The sequence below is a fragment of the Triplophysa rosa genome, linkage group LG24, assembly GCF_024868665.1.
Source record: "Triplophysa rosa linkage group LG24, Trosa_1v2, whole genome shotgun sequence".
Lineage (NCBI taxonomy): Eukaryota > Metazoa > Chordata > Actinopteri > Cypriniformes > Nemacheilidae > Triplophysa > Triplophysa rosa.
Window position 1 is genome coordinate 6,662,195 of NC_079913.1, and position 26,022 is coordinate 6,688,216.

The following is a 26,022-nucleotide window of genomic DNA, read 5'->3' on the forward strand; positions in this document are numbered from 1 at the left end:
ACATCTTACCTTCAGGAACTGGTAGAGACATATGGACATCCAGTTACACAACATCCTCTCCACAACTGTCTCGGACCTAAATGTGACCAACAGATGGAGAAACAAGCAATGATGCATCAGTGCTGCCAATTCTACCAAAGCTATTACATCAATACATAAGATGCATTGTTTTCATTACATCTAGTCTGTGTAATGTAGTTATTTTTCCAAAATAGTATTTTTGAGAATAGTCCCACAAGGGGTGTCACAATATACCGGTATTGACAATGACAGTGATATTAAAAACCACGATAATGGATATTGTGTTAATTCTACACATAACAATATCATACATAATTTAGCACATTTGAACCATAAAACATTTTGATGTTTTAATGCATTTCATTTGTGTCACACAATAAGACTTTTAAAAATACACTACTGATGAAAAGTTGATGACTAGAAATGATGTACATTCACTATAGACACTTTCAATGAAGAGGTGTTTAATAATTTGCTTTTATTTACTTTTGCATGCCTGGAAATTAAAATTACATTTTCTTCTATTTCCAGCTTTTTATGACTGTATATATCTATAAGTGTTGGGAACCTGTGCCTGCACAGCCAAGGTCATCATGGGTTAGATTCCCAGAAAATGCAAGTACAGATACATGTTGTTTAAAGGGATAGTTCACCCAAAACAAAAAACCTGTCATTATTTACTCACCCTCTTGATGTTTTAAACCTGTATGACTTTCTTTCTTCAAAACACAAAGCAAGATATTTTGAAGAATGTTGGTAACCAAAAACCATTGGTCCCCATTGACTTCTATATTGTATAGACACAAAACCAATGCAAGTCAATGGGGACCAACGGTTTTCATTTACCAACATTCTTTAAAGTATCTTCTTTCGTGTTTTGCAAAAGAAAGAAAGTCACACAGATTTGAAATCACAAAGCGTGAGTAAATGATGACAGAATTTCCATTTTGGGTAAACTATCCCTTTAAATGGCATTACTAAAAATATATATAAGTCGAATGCATTGTAAGTCTCTTTGAATATGCATAACACATGAAATTGTTTCTGACCTTCGAAGCATGAGTTTGGGGTTCTTGCTGTGAACGTATTCCTCCATGAGCTCCAGCAGGAGGGTTCTCATGATGTCCGTGTAGTACTCCAGCTTGCCATGCAGAGCCACCGTCAAGAGCGATGCAAAGTAAACCTTATTTCTGGCATTAAACTCCTGCCTTCCCTCCAGGGTGCGAATGAACTATAGCACACAGACATCGGCACACAAGTCACCTCATAAATCAAAAGCATTTGCGCGAAGGCTCTACAGCGAAGCAGAGCGCATTTCAAAACATTACTTTAAAGACTTGTTTCTGCAGGGCGGATACTTGAAATTACGCTCATGAAGAAGAACAAACAAACAGTTGGCCAAGACAACGATCGTGTCAGTGCCAAGAAAAATTTCCTGATGATTTATGTACTGTATGTTACAGTGAGTAAATACAGATGAGTTTTGCAAAACAGGCTTGAGGGTGGAATTAGTTTCTTACATTGATGAGGAAGGTTTTGCTGTTGAGGAGGTTGGAGAACTGGTTGAGGGCCTGGTCTACAATGGCCCTGCGGGATTCTGGGATATTGAGCTTGCCGGTGATCATGACGTCGTTGGCTCCATCTTTGGAGGGCAGGAAGAAAACACGGTCTGTGTAGTTCTTGTAGTCCAAGAAGGGTATTCTAGCTTCATTTAGGTCGCTGGTGTGGTCCTCCATCTCTATCATAAGATCTAAAAGACAGAGAACCGCTCAACTAAAACCACTAAACATGAACTCCCTACACTTACTTTCAAATCAATATGCAAGATGTTATCAATTTAGCACATTTGAAGAAATTATTACCTGTAAATTCTTTTTTGCAGCGATCACGGACACTCTCCTCCAGACTGGCCAGCTGATCTTTTATCTTCTTATACTCTCTTTCAGCCTGTTGGCTTTTCCTCCTGCACACACACAAAAGCCCAAAAGCAGGTTTATCCCCCCAAAAAGTTTATTGTTACAGGAAAAAAAAGCCTCACATTTGACAAGAAAACAAGAAAAGTTTGCAGAGTAAGCTACAAATATATATCTGCCTGGTATCGCTAACATCACCATATTACCCATTTATTGTAGGTCACACAAGGCTATCAAAATACTGCAACTATACTAAATAACTAAAACTACAACTATTAAAACATTGAATGTTAATCAAAATCAAAAATATAAAAAAGCTAAAATAAATTAAATATTTATTGGGGAAAAAAAATTTAAACTAAAAGAAAATTAAAAATGTCACCCAAGCAATTAACTGAAATAACTAAGTTGAGGCACTAAAAATATGAACTGAAATTAAATTAAAACTGAAATAAAAATAATTAAACTTACAAAAAATAAATAACTAATAAAATTACAAAAACTAAAAAAGAAACTCAAATTAACCAAATATAAAATAAAACTAAATAAAAACAAAACTGAAACTGAAATAAAACTAACTCAATTTGCAAAAAAATAATAAAACTACAAAAACTAGAAAAGAAACTCAAATTAACAAAATATAAAATAAAACTAAATAAAAACAAAACTGAAACTGAAATAAAACTAACTCAATTTGCAAAAAATAAATAAAACTACAAACACTAAAAAAGAAACTAAAATTAACATGAAATATAAAAATTAAGCCATCTTAAATATCAGTGTAAAACTACAATAAAAGTGGAAACAAAACTACAATAACTCTGCTGCCCACCAGGCCACACCTCTGACAACTAAAAGGTTCATGAACGCATTCATTTTGCATTCTGACACCCCTAGAGATTTGTTACCTGTAGCAATATATTGACATGGCAATGAAAAGCACCATGGGAATGATGACAGCTGGAATAATGATATAAAGAGGAACCTCAGACTTCCTCTCAAAGCGCACAGAACCAACGTTCCACTCTCCCTTTCCAAACTTTATCTGCAGAAAACAAAACGTTATATTTTAGAATATAACGGACTGAAGCCTGTGCAGAACGGAGACGATATAAGTGCATCTAACCAGGAGCTCTATGGCCTCTGAGCTGGTGTCTCTGCGATGGCGCCTGGAGGTGGATTTAGGAGGACTGGAGGGAGCCACGAGGAACAGTTTATCATATTCCAGGATTGTTACAACGCAGGGTTCGTCGCCCACAAACGCCTGGGCCTCCGGAGCAGTCATGGCTTTGGAAAAACCTTGACCCTGTCACAGAAAAGCAGAATTTGTGAAAGCCAAAAGTTAGGTTTGATTCAAATTTGACACAAATCACTGATACGTTTCTACCTGTACATGTAGCAGAAATATTTACATTAACATTGATGATGCTGTTTTCTGTGATGGCTTTATCCACCAGGGGAACGAAAATGGGGTCAGGGTGGTAAACAAAGTCCAGATGCGCCTCCACATTGTCCAGCTTGATGAAGATTTTTAAGGGCTGGTTCTCGTAACCCTTTACTACAATCGGGGACAGGAACTCCAGCACGGTCTCGTTCTTGCTGCTAAACTCCTCGACGAACTGTGAGATTTAAAAACGACTGGGTTTATTTTAAGAATGAAACGAATATGATGTGAAGACATGAGGCATGATGAATGTTGCTTAAGAACTGTGAAAGAAGAGAGGTCGAGAAAATGTTCTGAAGGCGATGCTCGGGAGCGATGGGTTATCACATTGATATTTGATCAAAAGAAAATCCCAGAAAAAGAAAGAGCACACATTTCCCTAGAGATGATGGATATAGAATATAGAAAACCTGAAGATTTTCAGTGAAATGACACGTGATTTATTCAGAACGGATTACCTCCACATTGCTAGACTTTGCGTCGGTCTCGTCACCAGAGGGCAGCACTACCATAGTGGCTTTCTGCACCTGTTCAAATCCTGATCCCGTCACCAAGATCTTACGGCCTCCACTGAAAACACAAATATATGACATACATTGTGTCATACAATCTATCACTAATCAAACTGCTAAACGGCTAATAAGAATCACACTCACCAAGCAAAACTAGACCGTGGCATATAATGCGAAATTTTAGGATTGGCAGAGTATTCAAATCCGCGAAATTCCTTATTGGTCACCTTGCCGTACTTCACATTGACGGTCAACTTGTCGGATGGAATCTTTTGTCCTTTATACAGACCTGTTTTACAGGTAATCTCCTGGCCGAATGTCACCCTGCACAAAACACGGGAAAATAATCAGAAAAACCAACAAATCTGCTTTAATTCGAAAGTCTACCGCAAGATGGTTCCTCACACTTCACAAGGCTCTCCTCCGACTGTGATGCTGATGTCATCTTTACTAGCCGTGTCCAGATGGTTTCCTGTGATGGTGATGAGGGTTCCTCCAGCTTCGGGACCTTTCGAGGGGCTCACATGCTTGGGAACAGGGTCCTTGAGGGTGGAACAAAAGCCTCTGTGTTTACTCTTCGCTTTTACAGTCTGGTTTTCATTCAATTTGATTTATTGTGACTAACGTGCAGCATACACTACATGAATACTAGCATGAAAAATGTGTACTTTAATGGATTGTATAAAAGCATGTGTCAAATGCATACTGTACATGACTAAATTCAGGCTGTGTAGAGAAAAGAACTGGCCCACGATTTAGCTCAAAATTCTCTCCTTTTGGAAATTTGCTTTTCTTTGCCACAGTTGCCTTTAGTGTCCTCACTGCATACTTACAGATAACAATGTTTGTTGTAAATTATTAATTTTCTACTAAATACTAAAATGTTCACAGCTTTAAAACAATGCACACTGGGAAGCGCGCTACAGAAATAAAACATAAGAGCATTTTCAATTATCCCAAAGGTAATGCTTTGCTTTTTTTTGCTGTCACCTTCATTATATTTACGTCAACCTGCATTAAATTACTGCGTTAAACTATCAGTCAGATTTTCTGAAAGGTTTCATTACCTTCGACAGTAGTTTAAAACAATGCCAATGTCAGTCATTACAAGTATACAAAGACTACAAAGATAACAACGAGGAACGTGCATTATTATTTTACTATTGTAAAAAAAGTTTTACATTTATGCATTTGGCAGACGCTTTCATGCAAAGCGACATACGTTGCATTGTATTATACATTTGTTTATGACTATGTGCAATCCCCTGGGATCCAACCCATGACCTTGGCATTGCTAGTGCCATGCTCTAACCACTGAGCCACAGGTTAACTTAACCTTCACCACAAACATTAAATCAGTACAAGCGAGAAAAAAAAACTGGAGGTAGTCCTGTACAAATAGATCCCTCGTTTTGTGGGATTAAGGTAACTACATGGACAGCATAGTAAATTCACATAAAGTAAGTAGTTACCCTGTACGTAAACCTCTCGGTCGACCATCCTGTTCGTCCGCCCTCAACCTCTACTTCCACTTGCCCGGCAAAGCTTTGTTCACTAGGAAGATCTCCAGGAGGTGATGGGTAGGGTCCGATCTCACACACAACACTAAAATACACGTGAGGAAGATCATTATGAAATACAGGTTTGTCTGGTACAATTTAAATATACTCCGCACTGTATTGATCTAGTACCTGGTAGACACAGAATATCTTTCAGGTTGATGAATACATTGCACTCCTGCCACAGTAATTCTTTTAATGTCCTCCTGCTTGATGCCCAAGTTGGATCCTTTTATAGTAACCGAGATCTGACCACCCATTGGCCCGTACCGCGGGACAATCTAGAACAACAGCAGAGTGGCAACATTAAGGCGATGCATCATCTGCCAACATTGTCTGTGTTGTTCCTTTTATAAACAGCAGAATGTCTTTACATTTTTCTCAGAATTGCAATTTTAAAACGTTTGTAATGACAAAAGACAAAGGGCAAACAATACGCCTGAATTTGTGTTGTCTTTTTGCAAAGTAAATAAACAGTCAGTAATAAAATAAAAACAAAGCAACAAATGAAAGAACAAATAAATTCAACATACAGATACAAAACGTGCTTGAATTATTATAATTTTATTTATTTTTAAGTCTTGCAATTAGTTTGCTGTGAAATGACTACGCAGGATCGCAAAAAACATGCAACATTCTGTTGGGTTTGCAATTGCATTGTATTCAATGAAAACTGGAAGGATTGGTCACAAGACTGATGAATTAGTTAAGTGCCCTGCAAACTTTTTGATCTTTTAAAATGGCCATTATTACGATGACTCGCTTTAAAACTAAAAACAAATTGACTCTTTGGCTGAAAAACAGACTCATTAAGTCTCCTCTAATCTTTCCCTTTAATGAGACACTTGAGCTTGTTTGTCGAGTTGTGAAAAAAATATTCATGGAGAAACTTTTAAGATGAGCAAAGAGAGCTACTGAAAAATCTACTTTTGTCTTTCAATATACAGGATGCCACGAATGTAATCCATATAAAATCCCAGACACGCTTTGTTTTCTTTCTTCAAATTAGACGCGCATTAACTTAATCAATTGCAAACAAATTTGTGGGGATTTTTTATGTTAATCTGTCGACTAATATTAATAAATATTTATCATATAAATAACATGATTACTAATGATAATGGAATGATAGTTTTAATGAAATTTAAACTGAACCTGAGTATTTATTTCTAGGGGTAAACTCACCAATAGAATTACTTGGTGATTGTTCAACCAAAAATGAAAATTATTTCATCATTTACTCACCCTCATGTCATTCCAAACCTGTATGACCTTTTTTCTTATGCAAAACACAAATTAAGATATTTTGAATCATGTTTGGTGACCAAACAACATTGCACCCCATTACCTTCCGTTGTATAGACAAAAAACACTGACACATTTTACAAAATATCTTCTTTTGTGTTCCACAGAAAAAAAAAGAGTCATATACAGGTTTGAAATGTTTTTAACTAGTCATTGAACTAGGCAGCTAACTGAGATGAAACTATGATCCTTGCTCTTTTGAGTCAGACGGTTGCTTTAAACCATTTGCCAGAAGACAAATAATAAAAAACTATCAGGCCCCGGCAACATGATCATTCGACTCAGATGGATTCAGCAAAACATAAGCGCGAGGGATAGACCGTTTCAAATTTCCAGTTTCGACTACCATCACAGAGCACGCAGACATCTATATATCATTTAGCCATGAAAAATTAGGATGAGGATAAGAAATGCTGTTTTTTATGAAAAGATGTAAAGAGGGGGAAATTATGAACTGCATTTGAACCTAAAGTGAAGAATTATGCATCATTATTTCTTAAATGATTTGTCATTGGCGGTGTGGTGAAGATGAGATACCCTTGCATGCATTTCATCTTTAGCTGGAAGGTTTTGAGCTTCGTAATGACGCAACACTAAATGTTATGAATTGTAAATATTCCAAATGTTTACATTTGAGGAGTGTCTGTAAAATAAGAAGGAATAAGAAAATATTGGTCATGATCCTCACATCAGTGATCCTTGGGGGAGGACACTGCTCAAGTTCCGTGCTGCACAGGTCTTTATAGATGCAGGATTTTGTTGTGTCGCACCACACGCAGTCATACTTTTTGTCGGCGTTCTTACACAAACTGCAGTCCTCACGTCGTACCGAACAGTTGTACAGCACCACTGGGTGGAGATACAAGAGGAAATGGAATTAAATCATGAAAATTGTAACACTTCCTTTAATTTCTATGGCTCAAAATGAGTCGCCAATTAATCTGAGTCGAATTATTTGTTTAATTAGAAGATTTTTTCATTCTATAAAGCATGTAATTGGAAAAATATTTGGATATGTACCTGTATGCAAGTTTTACATTACATTTACATACATTCATTTAGCAGACGCTTTTAACCAAAACGATTTACAAATGAGAAACAAAACACACAATTCTAAGTCAACAATATTTGCAGTACACAACGCCAAATTTTAAAAGTTAATGTTAACAAACTCTATATACATTAAAATAAAATAATAATTAAATAATATTAAGACAGTTGGTTTTAAATCTTCTAAAAGTTACTTTTGTCAATTTTTTAACAGTGGCCTATGTCCAAACAAACACATGGAATAAAAGTTTACAGTTTTAATTGGGTCTTTAAATGTGTTCAAAAAAAGTACTGATCTGATTTTGTAGAAGCTTGGCAGTTTTATAGTGTTTATCATGCGTGTACCGTGATCACCACAAGTCATTTAAATATACCTCTAAGGGTGCTGTCAATCTTCCTCTCAGAGACTTTATCCTTTATGTAGAACGTCACGTTCACCTCTGGCTCTTTGTCATAAGCAAACTGGCAGAAAAACAGTAGAATGTGTCATCAAATATGCACGTGGATACAGACGGGCACATCCCAGCATCTGCAACAACAGTTTGTAACAGCTCTAATTCTCTCCTGCCAACATGATGTCTTTTGGAAACCTGAGCGCTGTGTGTTTACTACGCCCACGCAGGACCTCGCCGCTATGCCCTACACACATGCACTTCAAAAGCTCTGAATGTCATATTGGCTGGAGCTTAAAGTGCTGAAAACAAATCAACGTGTGAACGAGAGACATAAAACAAGAAGTAAATGAGTGTAGTATACTCACCTCGTATCCTTCGAAACTGTACTTTGACCCGTCGGCCTCAACGGTCACATCGCCCACCTGTTTCATGAGCTCAGTGCCGATCTGAAAGGTTTTGCCCTGAGAGAGAACGAGAAACAGAATATTTACTCCGAGATATTCTTAGCTGAACCTGAAATATTATTTAACGCACCAATACACCTAATAGGATGCAGCACATGCAAGGTGCGAAATGAAAATTGTACCGAGTATTCATCCATATTTTTGCCCTGAAATTCAATGCGGGTTTTGATGCCAACAGGAATGAGCAGAGGGTCTGGGAGCTCAAACTGGGGACACCGGTTATCCTGCAAGAATCAGAGAGCATCCATGTAGTATTCAGATGCTAGAAAGATGTACATTTAGAGAACTGTGCATTCACAAACAAGTGAAATCGCTCTTACCTCCATGGGTTTAATGATATAGCCCCCAACAGTATCATCTCTATCACTACATGTATGTTCCTCAATGTTCCATTGGCAGCCCCACTTGCTGGTTACACAAGCGATGCAACTGCAAAGCACACAGTCGACCAATCAGAACGAGGAATTAAGTCAGGCTGACAACGTAATTATAGCTTGTTATAATAAACAGCAATGCAATTTTCATTACAAAGTGATTTATATTCACATGGAGATAATGTCCTTGTCTAAAACAGCGCCACCTGTTGGTTGAGAGCCGAGTGTGTGATACTTACGGTGTATTCTGTGCTTTCTTTACCACGGCTGCACAGTCGTAGAACTCAAACGTACTGGAGGCCACTTCAATGTCTTCATTCACCTTAATCGTCACTGGTACTGCCACAAAATCTACACAAATGAAAGGCAACACACATCAGTTGAGAGTAATTCACAAAGCCAATTCTTAACTCTCGAATATTGTAGTAGTGAGTGGTGCTAGTAACACCAAGGTCATGGGTTCGAATCACACACACACAAAAAGTGTAGCTTAAATTCACACTAAGCTGCTTAGATAAACGCATCTGCCTGCCATATATCAAAGTAATGCATAAATTAAATGTAAATTAAAAACTTAAAACAGTAAGAAAAAAGGTTACTAAAAGGTGCTGTGTGTAATTTTATGGAAAAGCTATTGACAGAGATGCAATATAATATACATAAGTATGTCTTCAGAGTAGGGATGTAACGATTCACTGTGAGCCGGTTGAAAATCGATTATAATGTGTGACTATTCAAATCGGTTGAGGTGTGAACTGAATCGCGATACATTTTTTGAACAGCAGGGGCCGCCATGTTCACTGCAAACCTACACGTGGACATGCTGATATTTCTTAAATGCAAAAAATCCAAGAAAAGCACAGACAGGATTAGTTTGTTTATATTAAAGAGACTTTTTCTATTATTAATTTGTTATAAAATTGCAGTTCAGTTTTGTTATTTAAAATAAAAGATAATTTTATTATACAAAGAAACGTGAAGCATTTAAGAAATAATGCAAGGGAAGTTGTTCATTTCTAATTTGTTTCAACTCATTTTGTAAAAATAAATCGCGAGTAAATCGTGAATAAATCGCATCGTGAGATCAGAATCGTGAATCGCATCGCATCGCATCGTGAGCTGAGTGAATCGTTACATCCCTACTTCAGAGGTGTATAAAGAACTTACATAATGAAATCTTATGTTTTTATCACCTTAGAATGAGCTATTTCTATCTACATACACCGCGGGTCCCCTTGCATGGAATTCACCATCTCTACAACTTCTCTACAGAGCGCAAATACGCTATCTTCTTCAGGAAAGAAGCGAAAACGCGACAACATCTTTGTTCTGCGTCAGCCACCGTAGTGCTTCGAAAGAGAGGGGGGAGGGGTGGAGTCAGCCATTGGTTGCAATTCACAACCTCACCGCTAGATGCCACTATATTTCATACATGGCAGCCCATGTATGACTTTGATAATAATTACTTTAATAATTTCATATTTGAAAGAGCAATCGTCCTAATTAACAATCGCAAATGTAACAAATTACTAACACCAAGAGAAGAACTAAATTATTCATGCCGGACATCATCTGTGAGACCCCATCTGTATGTTCTGGGATGCCGGAGACAGCGGGAGGGCAGCTATAGAGGAAGCTAAACGACAAACAGGAAGAGATCTGCTCTCACCTTGCGTCTCAGGTGTGGGCGGTATGTAGTCAGAGGTCGGGAGAGCACAGATGACCTGAGTGTCTTCCGTAAGGGTGGCGTGGCTTTCGTAATCACCAAAAACACACTTCAATGTATCTGGACTGCTGATGGCAGGGAGGGAGGGCACGTCAATCTTCACCTGAAAGTTAAAAACAAAAAAATAAGGTTTAGGAGACAACAAAATTGAAATGTAAAATTTGTGGATAAAACAGAGTTCTAAATATTAGTACGCCAGAAATTCCAGTCACGTATGATTATTGGATAAAAATTTAAGAAATAACACAGATTGCATTCACAAAACAGACATCATTAGATGATTAAATATTTAATAATAAATAATAAAGTTGGAGCACCTATAAAAACATATCCACTCAAAAAAGTCACAATAAAAACTATTTATTTATAAAAAAATTATATTCAAGGCCTGGAATCACACTTTTAAATCAATTTTTAAAATGGTGTTTCATGACCACGGGCAGCTTTAAATATGCACAGACTGGTTTGCCAGACTTGCCTTTATTTATTACAGCTGATCCAGGAAGTTAATTAAAGTATACAGGAAGTCTCTTCTATAAACCACTTAAGATGCTTCTGAGGCATATTAGCAATGCATAAGAAGTGCCCTATCCCTTCATGTAGTCTGATATTACAGTTTGAGATGCCTTGTTTAGAAATGTTATCATGTCGACTCATGAAAAGGGGATTAGAGTCGCAGACTGGATCTGTTCCAGCCAACGAAATATCAATCCCAGAGTTGAGTTAATCCTTAAGAGGTTAGGATTTGAAATAACGGGAGACAGCATCATAGTGTGTGTGTGATACCTGTGTTCTATCTGTCTTCTTGCAGCTGATGTTGGGGGGCTCAAAGGATTGAACGGTCACACACGTCTGCTTCGGACTCCACAGCCATGCGTTCTTTTCCTCTCCTCTGCTGCAGTCCTTCTTCCTGGTGCATCTGCGGAAACAAAATAGAATTGCGGGTAATAAGCCACACTGCATTGTCGTAAGCCTGCTTCCAGTGGACTGCACACCAATATCTACTACCTAAAGCCCGAAGTATGGCTCGGTTGTCCATTTGCTACAACAGGTGGTTTGAAATGCGACGTAGTGAGCATCCATGAAAAAGATACAATTAGAAAGGCTTAAACAATTAAGGTTTCAGCTATAAAATAGATATTCTGTTATTATTAAATTCTGCTACATTTTGGAATGTTCCACTTACAAAATGCAATTTGTAACCAGCTTCCTGTTTCAAACGAAAGTCACATGATCGTCAGGTGGCACAAGCTATCAGAGACCCACAAGTCTTTTTTGACGGTTTGTTTGACTATTAGTTGAACCGGCCAAATGGTGTTAAACGTTAGTAAAATGAGTTTCGACAGACTCACCGGCCCTCCAAAACACACCAGCCGCAATACGGGTCACGCTGGAACACACATGATTGACAGTCTTTCTTTTGCTCACAAGCCTGCACTGGCACTTTGGTGATCTACAAAAAAACAACAATAAAAACACAATTTATTTAGTTTACGATTTAAAACAGCTGATTCCTCTGTGATTAAAGGTCTTCAAGGAATGAAGATTGAAAATTAAGTCTTTAAACTAAAAGGCATACACTCAGAAAACTATTTATCTATGTGTAGCACATAAACCATTTACAAACCTTTGTGCCGGCGGTCATGTACAGATGATCCGAACTCGAATCAAAAAACAGGTTCTTGTTGACCTCACTACCTGTGTATTCGCCTGAAATCCTGTGATAGAAGCCAGTATGGTTGGGGTCGAGATGAACCTGCAGAGTAAAAGAGAAGTGGTTTAGGAGTTTACATTCATTCAGCTAGATGCTTTAATCCAGAGCAACTTACAGAGGCAGTAAAACTTTCAGGTTTCACCACTTTAAAAAATGTCATTCGGTTACCAAAGCTCAGGTGTCTTACGACAAGGTTAAATGATATACAATTTAAGGTAAACACAGGTCCTCACTTGTAATACATCTCCTCCACTGGTTCCCAAGTAGGCAACTGTGTGTTCGTTCTCTACCGTCACAGCTACGGCTGTAAGCATGTCTGTTTTGGTGTAGACTGGCTTCACGGCCAGAGCGTACTCGGGTTTACTGGCTAGCGGTGAGGGTAGAAACTCTGCTCCGCATTTATAATCCTTCACCATCTCCTTCTGCTTAGCCAAAACACAAACACAATTGGTTAAGAAGGGCATTACACTTCTCATGTACATAGAAATTACAATTTAAGATGACAAATCCAACTCACAGTTCTTTTGGTGTTACAGATGGCCTCTGTTTTGGAGATGTAGGGTGAGTAAACAGTCTTCGGCTTCTCATCCTCCAGAACTTCTCCTATATAGCACGACTCGATCACTTCCTCAAGCCTCGCGTTGATGCTGCTGAGCGGATACATGCACAACGCCGACTGGCTGTTGTTCTCATCCGCGCTGAACACCGCAAACAGAACCTTATCGTTCGGATTCGAAAGTTTCATATCCGCACCGGGTGTGGCCAGGTACGCCGCCTGGACCTTGTTGTACGTATTCTCCTGTCGCTGGCTGTTGCTGGAGCAGTTGAGTTGAAGCTCGGTATAAGAGTAATAATGATGGTCGTTCTCACACAGGCGTGCCACGAAAGTGATCTTCCTGCTGTCGCTGGTGCCCGGGGTGCGCGAGAACAGGAAGTAGATGTAGCCGTTATCCTTGAAAGCGTGGCGGAAGTCATGGACGTAACGCTGAGCGAACGGGCTGGCCTGCACGGTGGACGCCTCCACCATGTTCTCGAAGACGTCCATGTCGCCGTGCTCCTGCAGCAACCGAGTGCTGACCAGCTTCGAGCTGTCCGAGCCTCCGTAGCCCTTCCCCACCAAAAACACGCTGAGGTTAGAATGAGCTTCCACGAAATAAGAAATAACTCCAACCACAGCGACAGTCTCTTCAGTGCTGGCCACGTACGTTTTTTCTCCTTTAGTGTCGCTGTAGTACACGGGCTTCTCCACGCTGTTGAGGTTCACCAAGGAGCAGATGCCCCTGAACACGCTGCCGCACACGACCAAGGTGCCATTGGCTGAGTTGACCAGCAAGAGTTTGTTAATGTTGTCTGTATCCTTAGCGTCAGCGCACTGCGAGGTAATCGGGGGAGTGCACTGCGGGTGGTCCTTCTTAGGTCCAGTCACGGCGGTGCTCTCGAGCTTCAAGTCAGAGTTCAGCTGGTAGATGGCGTTTACGGCACCCAGGTAGATTCGGCTGGTGTGAGGGTCCTGAACGACATTGTTGATGATGGTTTTAGAGGTGAACTGGTCTGGAGTATCATCGCAGCAAGATGAGCCAATACACAGCAGCATGGACAATGCTGCCAAGGCCCTCCACGCCATCTCTTAAAAAGACAAATTGTAGAAGGTTAATGCAGAACACACTTGGACCGCAACACTAGTCTGATTGCTTTGAAATGTAATATCACACTTTTTTCAAAACCCTGAACTCTTGAGCAACAGCGATGATCTTTCCCTCGCCAAACATCACTAAAATGTCATAATTGAAGTTATAGTGTCAAAGTGTGAAAATGCAAACAAATGTGTTCTGATTAATCAAACACTGAGACTTGCATTATGGTCACATGACCTGCTTTCTCAGCGCTGAATGATACAATCAGCACAAATATCAAGACAGACAGGCATTACTGTCCGTGTGAATCATTCATGCGTGTGCGGGAGGGAAGATAACTTGGTTTGGTTAATCGTAATGAAACTCGCTTACATGCCAAAACTGCTCCTTCCTGTCACATGTTTTTTTTGCCAGGCGCGTGTCTACGCTTTCTGAATCAGCAGTACAGACTCCTGTTAACAGTTAACACCAGACAAACACAATGCCACAGTTAACGTGCCCGCCACGGTAACCTCTAATCTCATTGAAAAGCCTGCGCGCCGGAGAACTGACAGACACTAAGTAAAGAGAAAAAGCGAGCCCTGCCTCACCTCGTGTCTCTGGAGTCCCGTCATTAAAATCAATGAGGACGGTAATATCCACTAAACTCCTAGCATGAATTCTTTATGAGCTTTGGGTGTGGGACGGGGTGTCTGATGGACTCCCTCAGTTGCATCCACAGAGAAAATGTGTACAGTAACAAGAACTTCCGTCATGAGGATTTTTATGTTGAGGCAAATATGACTGCGGAGTTGCGAGCAGAATTACCGGGGAATGACACATTTGACCTTCCCAGTTTTTCTCCTAAATTTGTATGAATTTGTACAGTATCTCATTTCTTGTTTTTTTTAAAAGCCTTGCATGATTTCATCCAAAATGGTCTCTTCATAAAATAGGTTAGTTCATTTTTCCTGTAAAATCAAGTTAATATTCATATAAGAACTGGCAGTGGATAAATATTATTGCGCATTACAAAAACTACGCACACCGCGTCGGTGATCACCATGTTGTTTACAGGAAGAAAAAGACAGGATCTTTTTTTGTTTTGCCCACCTGCTGAAGTACCCAGAATTCACTAAGTCACCTTTTGTTACGCTGGCGTCAGGCGTTCCTCTGATTCTTTTGATGAGCACTTGACTTCCGTCCCAGTGTTTAGGAACTGTTGAAGTGGTAAGGGCGCAGATGAAAGGAAGATGAATGAACGGAGAACAGGGGTGGAGGTTGTGCCTCTTTAGAAATACTTTGCTTTTATCGCTCTTGTCAATTTGTGCAGCCAACTGCGGCGCTTTTTGAGGGAAAACTTCAGGGGGCAAATTGAAATTTCACTCAACTTTCTCGTAACTTTGTTCGCTAGCGTTATATAAATGATAATGATGCATACCGAAGTGATTCTTCAGCTTTCAAGTGGATGTCACAATTCATACCACAGTATCACAGTGACTTGCGCATATTCCTTTTTTCCCAACCACCAAGAAAACAAACCACATACAGTAACAAACTTGTTAACAACCACTCTAAATGCCTTGGCAACCACATACCAACGCCTAGAGTTTTGCACAGGCAAGCACTCACATTTCTTCAGAAAACATAAAATTAAATTTACCCCATAAACATCCATTCATACAAAACATTTCCACAATAACGAGCGTAACGCTCCCACTGATGCCGTGTCACGTGACCACCACACATCCTCCAAAACATGAACTCTACAAGAAAGAATGTAGCAGGAAATGTTTTTTTGTGTGCGCCTCTATCACTATGTTCCTCCGAACTACAACAGAGGGTAAGACTCAGACAGCGTTTCCTTTATTTCTTTTCTGATCTGAAGCCAAACCAAGCAGGTTTCCTCTAAATTACTTTAGGGCTATCTCAACCTGAGCTGCCCGTAAATGAACTCACAGTGCGGCAGGCTTCAGAACAGGAGGGGGAAGGCTTTTGATGCTCTTTTTGTGAGTAGAGGTTTGTGGACTGTGGTTCATACAAACACAAGGTTATTCTTCCTTCTGAGTTAAGAAACAACATGATCGGTAGCCCAGTACACAAGCAGACAAAGCTGAAGCAGCAACTCTGCTGCGGGGGCATTACACAGAAGACTTCTCTGAAGCGTTACCACTAAAACCACTTTACCTCAAACTTGATGTCAGCTTCCCCTCTCACATACTGTATACTACAGTATATCCGACCACTCGTACTAACTTGTTTCCCGTCTCCCACACCCCCAGCATCGCTTGTTTAAAAACTTTCTCTTATTGAACATGATGCCAACAGTTGGCTCTCGCAGGTTTTATAGACCTCTTTGGTTTGAAAACAGTCAATATTTTTGCTATTCTAGCAGCATACCAGAATGATTGACTTTAAAAGTGCTGTTTGGTTATGCGAAATGGGGCGTCAAGTTCTGCCCTCATGTCACGGCTGCCTTTGCTTTTGCTTTTCAATGACCGTCTCCACGGAGCACCCGGGATGATTGACAGGTGAGACTGCCAGACTAATTAAAGCTGGGATCATAGGGACCAAGAAAGGCTGGACGCACAGGTGAAAGCTGTCCAATATCGAAAGAGCTCACGGAATGTGTAAAAGAAAAATTTAAATTATCCCAGACGACTGCGAGACTCTGATTTTGGCTCTGTTCTAAATGGTGCACTTAAAGTGAACATGCAGTCTTGTAGCCTTTATTTGCATGCCGTAGGGCAGGATACACAAATTAGGGGCCAAAAATTGTTGGCTGACCATGGGCCAGTGGAAAAAAGCCTGGTAAGAGAGATACCTCATTTGGTTTTAAAATGTAAAGTAAACAACAGCTGCTACTTTGCTAAAGATAAGTCACATATTTGTGTTACCAGACGCAAGTTCTGGTTTATCTTTGAAACCATGATGTTGTGGTTTTAGAGCGTAAACCTTTTTTTGTAAGTTTACAAACGAATGCTTAAAAAACAGGTGCCGCTCTTCACACATCTGATAAAGTGCTTGTTTACAAACATTGTGGAATTCAAAACAGTAAACATCTCCCAAGTCCATGTGACAGAATCATTGTGATCGATCACAGAAAATAAAACAGGCAATTTTTTTTACATATGACAGTGAATGAACTACAGTATAGCCCACTGTTGTCACATCTCATTCACCCTTGTACATGTGGTCTAGCAGCCCATAGTTTTGCACTGCCATGCATCACCAAATTATGGACTCCATTCAAAACAGGCGATAAGAAAGTGCTGCCCTTTTCCCCCTCTGGAATCTTTAATATGTATACAGGCCCAGATGGTGGAGAAGACACCAGACGTCTGTTCTGCTGTTTGATCGGAAAAGGCAAAAGAACCAGGACAAACAATTAAAGTGTTTACGACTGAGCAAAGCTGCACCAAGGCACTTACAGATTGAGGTTAATAGCAAAAATGCCCTTGTCTAACATGTGTGTAAAAAGGAATTAGAGGGAATCGTGTGTGCACTAACCGGCTGGTTCAAATCAAGTGAGAGATGAGTGCAAGGGTTAGGGCAATTACTCTAGCTGGAAGTGAACTAGCTCAGGACGTTCTCACATGGTCTGATGGCCTCTGGGAAAACGATGGGGACAAATAAACAGATAAAGATCATCTCGCGCTTTCTGCTCATTGCACGTACACATTGAGGCTCTGTTTCAAGACCAAATGAGCTGCCTCACAGCCTGTTGGCTACATAGGCATGTTTTCTCAAGGAAACTTAAGTAGCTGACTAGGAATGCTTTGAGGCAAAATCATGTTTTTTGGTGTACAATTGGTAAAACCATTGTTTCACTGCAGTAAAACCATGGGATATTTTCGTAAGGGACAGACTGTGTGACACAAATTAAAATCTGTACCAGTGATGTTAGCATGTTGCTAAGCTAATGATGCAATACTAAGACATCTTATAAGCAGTTTTATTTAAAATGACTATTTAATAACGTGTTCCCTGGGAGTCGAACGCATGATCTTTGCGCCAACATAATGTTCTACCAGTTAAACTACAGGAACATAAGCATACAGTATTAAAAAGTAAGCGCACTGATGCTCAAAAGTGTTGAAACGCTTCAGTGAAATGTTTATTATGATCTTAAAAATCTTTTAAACTGAAGGTGTATGTGTAAATGTTATGCCTTCAAATTACTTTTGAAGTCAAAAATATAATTGTGCCAATTAGTAATTTCTTTCATTAAAAAAAACAAAATGTTTATTTAAATAAATATTTTTTAAAAGGATGCCTTGGACAAAATAATAGTGCCCATAACAGAAAAATATCTTTTCAGGGTGAGACCTTAAGAATTTGGCTGAAAAACAGACTTTCTAGGCAATGTGTGACTACTTTGAAGACAACAAAGTTTTGAACAAATTTTAGAATTGTGTTACACTGTGTTGATGGAAAAATATAAATAAAAGTGTTTCAAACTTGAATTGTAGAGCACAATTGTAGTGTATTATCAACATTTGTCTCACTTCAACAATTTTGACTTTTTACAGTCTTGGTGCAATGCATTATGGGATTGACATATTTGCAAAATAAGTGAAATGCTGCTTCAGAATTTGCTTTTTAATGTCTGATGCCAATATCTAGAGAGCAGGGCGGTTAGTGGCCAATATAATGGCAAGACATGCATAAAAAAGTAATGATAGCAATAGAGACATGACCAAAACGGGGAGGAAACTGTTTTGCACTGAGTTCACTCAAAATTCCTGACGAAATATGAAAGTGTTCAATATTTACTGAGTATTTGGCAACTGTTGCATGAGCATAATAGGCCAACTACACAAGACTTGTTGTTCTTCAAAGCGGGTGAAGTTATCTGACAATACCCATAATCACAGAATGACCCAAAAAGAGCTGATTATATACATCGATCGCCTATTGAAGTGCAACTATGGTACCTAAAAATGCCCCTCAGTAGTGTGTATTTGTGTACAGTGAACCTTTCCAGAATTGCTGTATATACCCACCCCTCTTCATTAGCGTTCTTGAAACATCTCTATCACAATCTCTGCCTTCCATCACCGTGCTCCCCCGCTCTCTTGTGCTCAATCACTGGTGCTGCCGATAATCACTCTATTCTACAGCTGTCAGCCGCAGAGAGAGAGTGAATGTGTGCAGATGACAGCAGTGTGGTGAAACACGTAGCTCAGACTTTCATAAGCCAGGTTGAAGCGCTGAATGCCAAAACGCGGTTTAGTTTCATAAAGCTGCTCGAAAACAATTTTGATGCAATTTGTCAGCAACGCATCATCCACTGTTACTCGAGCGGGGATCAAAGTGGAGCGTGCCGCACGTGCTGTGCGATCGTGGCTCGCTTACGAAGATGTAGGGATAAATCAAGAGTCTGTTTTATGCTAATGTAATCTAGACAGCTCTTGTTAGGAACAGATGCAGTTAATTAACGTTTTGATCTTTATGTCCACCCCGAACATCTAAATGTAATTCCTTCGAATATGAGAGTGATGTTCAGGTGTTTTATTATCTTCTTGCTTCATTTTATTTTAAAATAACTATTCATCTAAAAAAAATGTAAACAAAATTATATTCTGCATAGCTTATTCTATAGACTAAGATGCGTGTTTCCATCTGCCCCCATGTAATCATATTGCTACAAAATCCTCCTCTTGTGAATAAAACAGTCCTAAAAATAAGCTTTATGCAAAACAAAATTACTTTCTTATTAGATTTTTGGGTGAATTATAACTCGAAAACTGATCTTTGGTTTGGGGCGATCTGACCTTTCCACAAATGAATCTGCCTACTGCACCGTGTTGTAGGTCAAAGTCAATAACTTTATCACAGCTGACAGTTCCAGCAGTCTTCCGAGAGATGTGCAATGAGATACCGCAAGTGATTATTACAGCTAAAAAGAGACGAAAAGGTTTTTGGAAGGAAAGAATCTGCCAGAAATATCACATAGAGGTCCGTTTAACTTGTCCAGTGATGAATTCAGTTTAAGCATCTGTCTTTTCAAAGTTTCTCAAAGCAATTTCCATATTAGCTGACCCACACATGATGAATAACTTAAATATTAACAAATGTCTACAAATTGCTTTCTTTCTGATTTTGCTACTCAAAAACCAACTCATCACATGCATCTATGCACACACACACACACACACACATAAGCATCGAAGTGAAGCCGTGTCATCTCATTCACTGGGTTGTGGAGAACAGCAGGCACGTTGATTAAATTTGACTGCTCATTGTGCTGAATCTATAATTCTCTCCACTTCAGTGCCTTCAACAAGCTAAGAATACAGAGAGGTTCCCCCAAGCTATTACCTCAAATATGCACACACACACACACATTCACATACTAAGACAAGAATATTCCACCCACGCAAGTTTGAATAAAGTTGAACTTCAACATGCGTGTAAATATGAATAGTTTACAATGGGCATGTTTACACTGCACAGCCCAAAAAAATGTGAACATCAAATCAACCACATTTGAACATTTCTCTTTAAAACCACAGGCATTAATTGATGTTTCACCCAAGGTAAAGAAACTCTTCGTGACATTCAAAACCTGTATGTACTATTTTCTTCTGCAGAACAGAAAAGAAGATATTTTGAAAAATGTTGGAAACAACTTGGTACCCATTGACTTCCGCTGTATAAACACATATCCGCCGAGGCATTTCTCGAATATCCAGATAAGAGAGAGTCATTTACAGATTCTGAATGACATGAGGATGAATAAATGACAGAATGTGTTTTTGAGTGAACTAAAACTTTAGGACGGACATGGTCCTTCCATTGGTGCAATAACCTCTTCCCCTTATCTGTCAGGACCTTTAAGCAAATGTTGAAACATGGCTGTAGGAATTTGCTCCCATATAGTCATCATTCCTATTCATCCCCAAGTTTTTCAGTGATGTTCAGGTGTGGGCCTTGTGTAGGCCAGTATCAGTGAACCATTTAACCAGTGGCTTCCTATGACACCGCAGCGCTTCTCACACCCCTGACATCTTTGATACACACTATTCCGCTGAACTTGTTTGTCAAAGCATCTGTCGTAGCTGAAATAACCGTGTCCACACACTATGCACTGCACTGCGCTTTAGGTATTTTTGCCTGTCGGTTTCCGTAATAATGTAAAATTGAATGCTAAAGAGATGATCACTTCAGAGCGCCCTTCAAGTAATGCTAGCGTACCACTTATCGCTAGCCGTGAGTGATTGCGGGCATGTTCTAGCATGTTAACAAAAGACAGAACGAGAAAAGCTTTTGGAAAGGAACACAGGCAGACAACCAGAGAGATCGACTGGAAACAAGGAAGGCAAGTACGACTCGGCACAGAAACGACAAGGCCGCCTTTGTGCGTGTGGCCGCTGGTGGGATCGTGCCCGTAAAAAAACAGCTATTCGGTCCTATTCTTCTAAAACAGGCCAGCTAACTTAGCCTGAACCTATCCAGCAATAAAAGCAAAAAGAAGCATTTAGAAAGGGGAACAGAAGCTAATGAATGCATGGATGGGTGCGTAAAACAAATGAATCCTCTGTGTACAGACATAATGGCGTGGCTGACAAATTACAAGAGTGGAAGAAGAGTTTGTCGACTACTTTAGGGCCGAAGAGTTCTCTAGGAGGAAGCAAAGCATGCCAAAGTCATTTTAGACGCTATCTACTCTTCTTTTCCTTCCTTTCTCTTCAGCTTTCTTTCTATCTTCATCCCTCTTGTTCTTTCTCTCTCAGTTTTCCCTCGAGCTATGGAGTTTACTGTGGAGATAACGTATCTTTTCCACATGATAGCTTTCCTAATTGCTCTCACTTAAGCACACAACCGGCAGCTCCATCCAGAACACATTGTATTAATAAATTACACTGGGGTTTAATTAGCCAGCACTTCAACGCCTCGGGCCAACATGCACACACATCCACCTTATTAGGTATGACTATCAGCGACTACTCACGGATGTTGCGGCCAAAAGTCAATAACTTTACCAGAACTGATATAAATTCAGCTGTCTTTAGGGAAATACAGAATGAGATAGAGTGAGAGACCGTTAGGCAAATAAAGAGTTTTTTGGAAGGAAAGGGTACAAAAAATAATAAAACTGTCAGAAACATCACACAGAGGTTAATTTAATTAGTTCATTGTTAAAATTGTTTTAAAGATACCTATTGATGGAACAATACAGTGGGGTCCAAAGGTCTGTGCTCAAGTTGTCTAATTTAGTGCTTTTTCTTTTCGTTACAAATTATATTTAAATAAAAAAATGAGTATGAAGTGTTGCCTAAAGAAAATAATCATGATCTGTAATCGTATAGCCCGCTTTTGCTTTAAAGTCAGCATTCACTTTAATATTAGACTTCATAAACGTGTCCCATGATCCGTGTTACCATTGGTCAATAAACCATAACGAAATTAAAGTTACGGTTTTTCACCATACACGAACACACTGCTGTTGGTGCCATTGTGCTAAAAAATATCCTGAACTACATCCTTGCAGTGAATGAGAAGGACCCAGTGGATTATGGGAGGCCGAATAACGTTTTTAGAGGGCAAACATTCAGTACGACACTCATCAATGTATTTAGTGAATCACAATCAGTCAACATATTTGGATTTTTGTCAACGACATCCCACCACTAGACTAATTACAGAGGGCTTATAAAACCTCTATAATTTCCATAATAAATATATTCAAATAACCACAGCTGCAGGCATTTATACTTCACAAATCCTCTATGGCTAACCCACTCTATGACCTACTTAATGAGAAAAGGCCCTTCATTCAAAAATCTATAGTACTGGGGTCAATTCTTACTCTCTGGCACACGTCGACATTCCTTACTAAATCTCTATCCCTCAACAGGCACCTATAGCATTTTACTGTTCATTGTCAGCTACAGTACTGTATATTACTGTATTTGTGTTTACCGTTACATAAGTGATCACTTACAGCCTAATAATGATGGTAAGTAATGTACTGTCAGCCGGTCATTACCGCAAAATATGACCAAGGATTTGGTTACGGTTTTGTATCATCCTGAAATGGTTTATTTTATATGAAAATGACTGTACATTAGTCTGCTTATTACCTGGCTGCTTACCATACAAATGAGAAATGGACATAAAATATTGATTTGTGTAAAACAATGTGATTATGCAAGAAGACACAATTTGGAACCGAAACTGTACAAGAAAATGGTTGTTGGGTGTTCCAGAGTTTTACTACACAGCAGTCATTCTACAAATCCTACGCATGCCGCGACTGACCAATCAGAATCAAGTATTCCAGAGTTCAGTCATTACAATAGACAATCCACTATAAATAACACAACATAACACTCAAATAACCATCCATACACAAAACGTGTGTTTACAGGAGTGCAAAAACACGCACATCTTCATCAGTCAACTGTACATATTCAGAGCTGTGATTTCCAAAGTGGATCATAATTAGACCAGCGAAACCACCCACAAGCACATTCACCATGCCATTACAGAACCTCTCTGAAGCCTATTATCAATAAGCGACTCGCATTCAGCGAGAGTGTTTACTTGTGTATAAAACAAACACTGCATGATTGATGCTGAGAGGTATTAATAAGAAGTTTGATGATTTATGGCCCGATAAAAGGTGAACGTACTGCATTATGAATCCAACAGCAATGACAGCATTTAGATGCTATTGACCTTCAAGAGATGTGTGTAGGTGGGTCAGGTTTTGCCAACTCTGGGTGCAAATGTCCCCAACTAGGATGAAAGACAAAACTGAAATTGATATAATACGGACTCCCTTAAGGGACAGGGAGGGATTTTAATTTATTTTTTGCATTCTCTTACATCATGTTTTGCATGCCCTGCAAAAGCATGTCTTCTATCTATAAAACATGTAAAAGTTTCTTTGAGAGAAGGCAAAATATTATAAAAACGAAAACAAAGCTTTTGGCTTGGTGCTAAAAGTAGACTGACCTGAATAGTGTATATCTGTTGATACGGTTTCTCATACAACTTCCACAATTACTACAGAAACAGATATTAAAAAGCTATATCACTAAGGACATTTCATGGACATCATTGTTTGCACGCCAAGAAAATGATATTTGCCATTCGCCAACCCTACCAAACCCAAAGAGAATCCTGTTGACATAATTAGATCTGAAGCAAACGTGATTTGAAATGGCGAGAATCACCTGAAATGTCCTCTTGCGAAAGACATATTCCTTTCCATTAGTGAGGACACTTTCAAAAAGATGGCCCTCAGAAGTACAAACCTCACACACACCTTCACGAAGACCCACGGAACTGATTTAAGACACACACGCTCAGGATGACACATGCGTTTCATCATCCAGAGAGCACAGTGCTCTTTTCAATCTCCCAATGGGCACTTGTTCCGTCTCTTTCTATCTGTCCGTCTCGCCTTAACTCTCCCAGACTGAGTGACTATATCTTCTGTTGTGTATGTGTGTGTGTCTCAGTCATACACCCTCCAGCAAGCCTCTGAACCGAAGGCGAAACAACACAGAACCATAATATAGGGTCTGAATTAAAATGACTGTATCAAAGGGCATTTCATAAGATCACACTCTCATATAATCACTGGCAGAAAATTGTTTCTGGGTTGGCAGGTTGGCGCGCATTCTCTGATTATTTCAGAGAAAAATTATTTCTACAGAAGCGTCGGAGAACATGTGGCCGTAACGTGGGTGTTTTTGTGAATGCCTGGAATTGCACGTTGACTAATTTTGATGGAGGGATCGCGAGGTTATCAGCTAGAGAAAAAAAAAAGATTTAAGAGTGTCACTTAACTCTGTCTGCAAATGAATATCCACTTCTGTACATTCTTTTATTTTATGCACGAGTTAGATAAGCAGGTAGCTAGATGAACAATGACAATGAATTTTTTTTGTATTTATGACCCATAAGCACAAATGAAGGTGAAGAACTGGTCTATCTGAGTTCTACTGCATGACAGATTAAACAATCAGACAAACTGACATATTTGTAAAAGGAATGCAGAGTTGGATTGTGTGTGTGCGTGCGTGCGTGTATATATAAGTGTACATCCAAAGATACAATAAAGATGGTATATGAAGAGGTTAAATGTTCCAAAACTCAGCTAACACCATAGTTTGACCAACGTAACCTGTTTTTTCGAAAATCTTTCATACGCTTTGTTAGAAAGAAAGGAGCAGCTTTACAGCTCGAGGACGAATCAACACAATTTAGAAAGCAAAACCGAAAACAATTTCGAAAGCAGCCTCACTATTCTATCACAACTAAACATGTACAAACAATTTGCCAGAACCTACATTACACATTATTTCAACAATAATAATAACTTCTGCCTTTATCTGAAACTTTAAAATGGAAGAGACAAGTAGTTATTTCGGTCTAAGCCATTGTGCTGTTTAAGCTCGTGTGTGTAGGCTTCGCTAATGCTAGCTCATGTGACGACGCAGGGTAAAAGTCACTAATCTGTATTACAATGCAGTTTATTGAAAATTCCTGAGAATGAGAATAATGCGTTTAGTGTCAAGACAAATGTGGGATATCTGCAGCTTTCGAGGAGTATTTTTCTGGATGCTGCCATGGTCAGAGAATGGAACAATTTAAATAATAAACATTTACTTTAATGCTGATAAAATACATCATTACCTAAAAAAACTTGTTTAGAAAACGCTTGAAATTAAGATACCAAATAAATATATGTGGGAACAAGCATAATTAATATAAATTAACATAATTATGTAATTATTTAGGCGTTGCGACTAATTAAATTCTATTGTTGTTTGACTGGGAATATTTGTTATTTAGTAAATTACTCTTCTTGTTAGCCAATTCAAACTCATGGATTTAAAACCCAAATTTTCTAATTCTTAAAGGGATAGTTTAAAAATGAAAATGAAAATTTTGTCATGAATTACTCACCCTC

At 39.1% G+C, this 26,022-nt stretch overlaps 1 protein-coding gene across 2 annotated transcripts in view; it reads right to left on the reverse strand.

The window, feature by feature from the left end:
- The window catches only part of LOC130547682 (plexin-B2-like), an 86,936-nt gene that overhangs the window by 9,446 nt on the left and 51,468 nt on the right, over nt 1–26,022 (reverse strand). For both annotated transcript variants that reach the window (XM_057323866.1, XM_057323867.1), the window contains 24 exons: nt 12,995–14,103; nt 12,711–12,899; nt 12,391–12,519; nt 12,116–12,216; nt 11,550–11,682; nt 10,707–10,866; nt 9,277–9,388; nt 8,984–9,092; nt 8,786–8,887; nt 8,565–8,660; nt 8,179–8,266; nt 7,443–7,603; nt 5,582–5,730; nt 5,363–5,495; nt 4,296–4,432; nt 4,035–4,214; nt 3,837–3,948; nt 3,347–3,553; nt 3,061–3,240; nt 2,843–2,979; nt 1,884–1,984; nt 1,542–1,771; nt 1,071–1,252; nt 10–76 (listed from right to left, as the gene is read on the reverse strand). In XM_057323866.1, coding sequence (XP_057179849.1) covers nt 10–76; nt 1,071–1,252; nt 1,542–1,771; nt 1,884–1,984; nt 2,843–2,979; nt 3,061–3,240; nt 3,347–3,553; nt 3,837–3,948; nt 4,035–4,214; nt 4,296–4,432; nt 5,363–5,495; nt 5,582–5,730; nt 7,443–7,603; nt 8,179–8,266; nt 8,565–8,660; nt 8,786–8,887; nt 8,984–9,092; nt 9,277–9,388; nt 10,707–10,866; nt 11,550–11,682; nt 12,116–12,216; nt 12,391–12,519; nt 12,711–12,899; nt 12,995–14,101 — 4,302 coding nt within the window. In that variant the 5' untranslated portion in view covers nt 14,102–14,103. The remainder of the gene's footprint in view (nt 1–9; nt 77–1,070; nt 1,253–1,541; nt 1,772–1,883; nt 1,985–2,842; nt 2,980–3,060; nt 3,241–3,346; nt 3,554–3,836; nt 3,949–4,034; nt 4,215–4,295; nt 4,433–5,362; nt 5,496–5,581; nt 5,731–7,442; nt 7,604–8,178; nt 8,267–8,564; nt 8,661–8,785; nt 8,888–8,983; nt 9,093–9,276; nt 9,389–10,706; nt 10,867–11,549; nt 11,683–12,115; nt 12,217–12,390; nt 12,520–12,710; nt 12,900–12,994; nt 14,104–26,022) is intronic.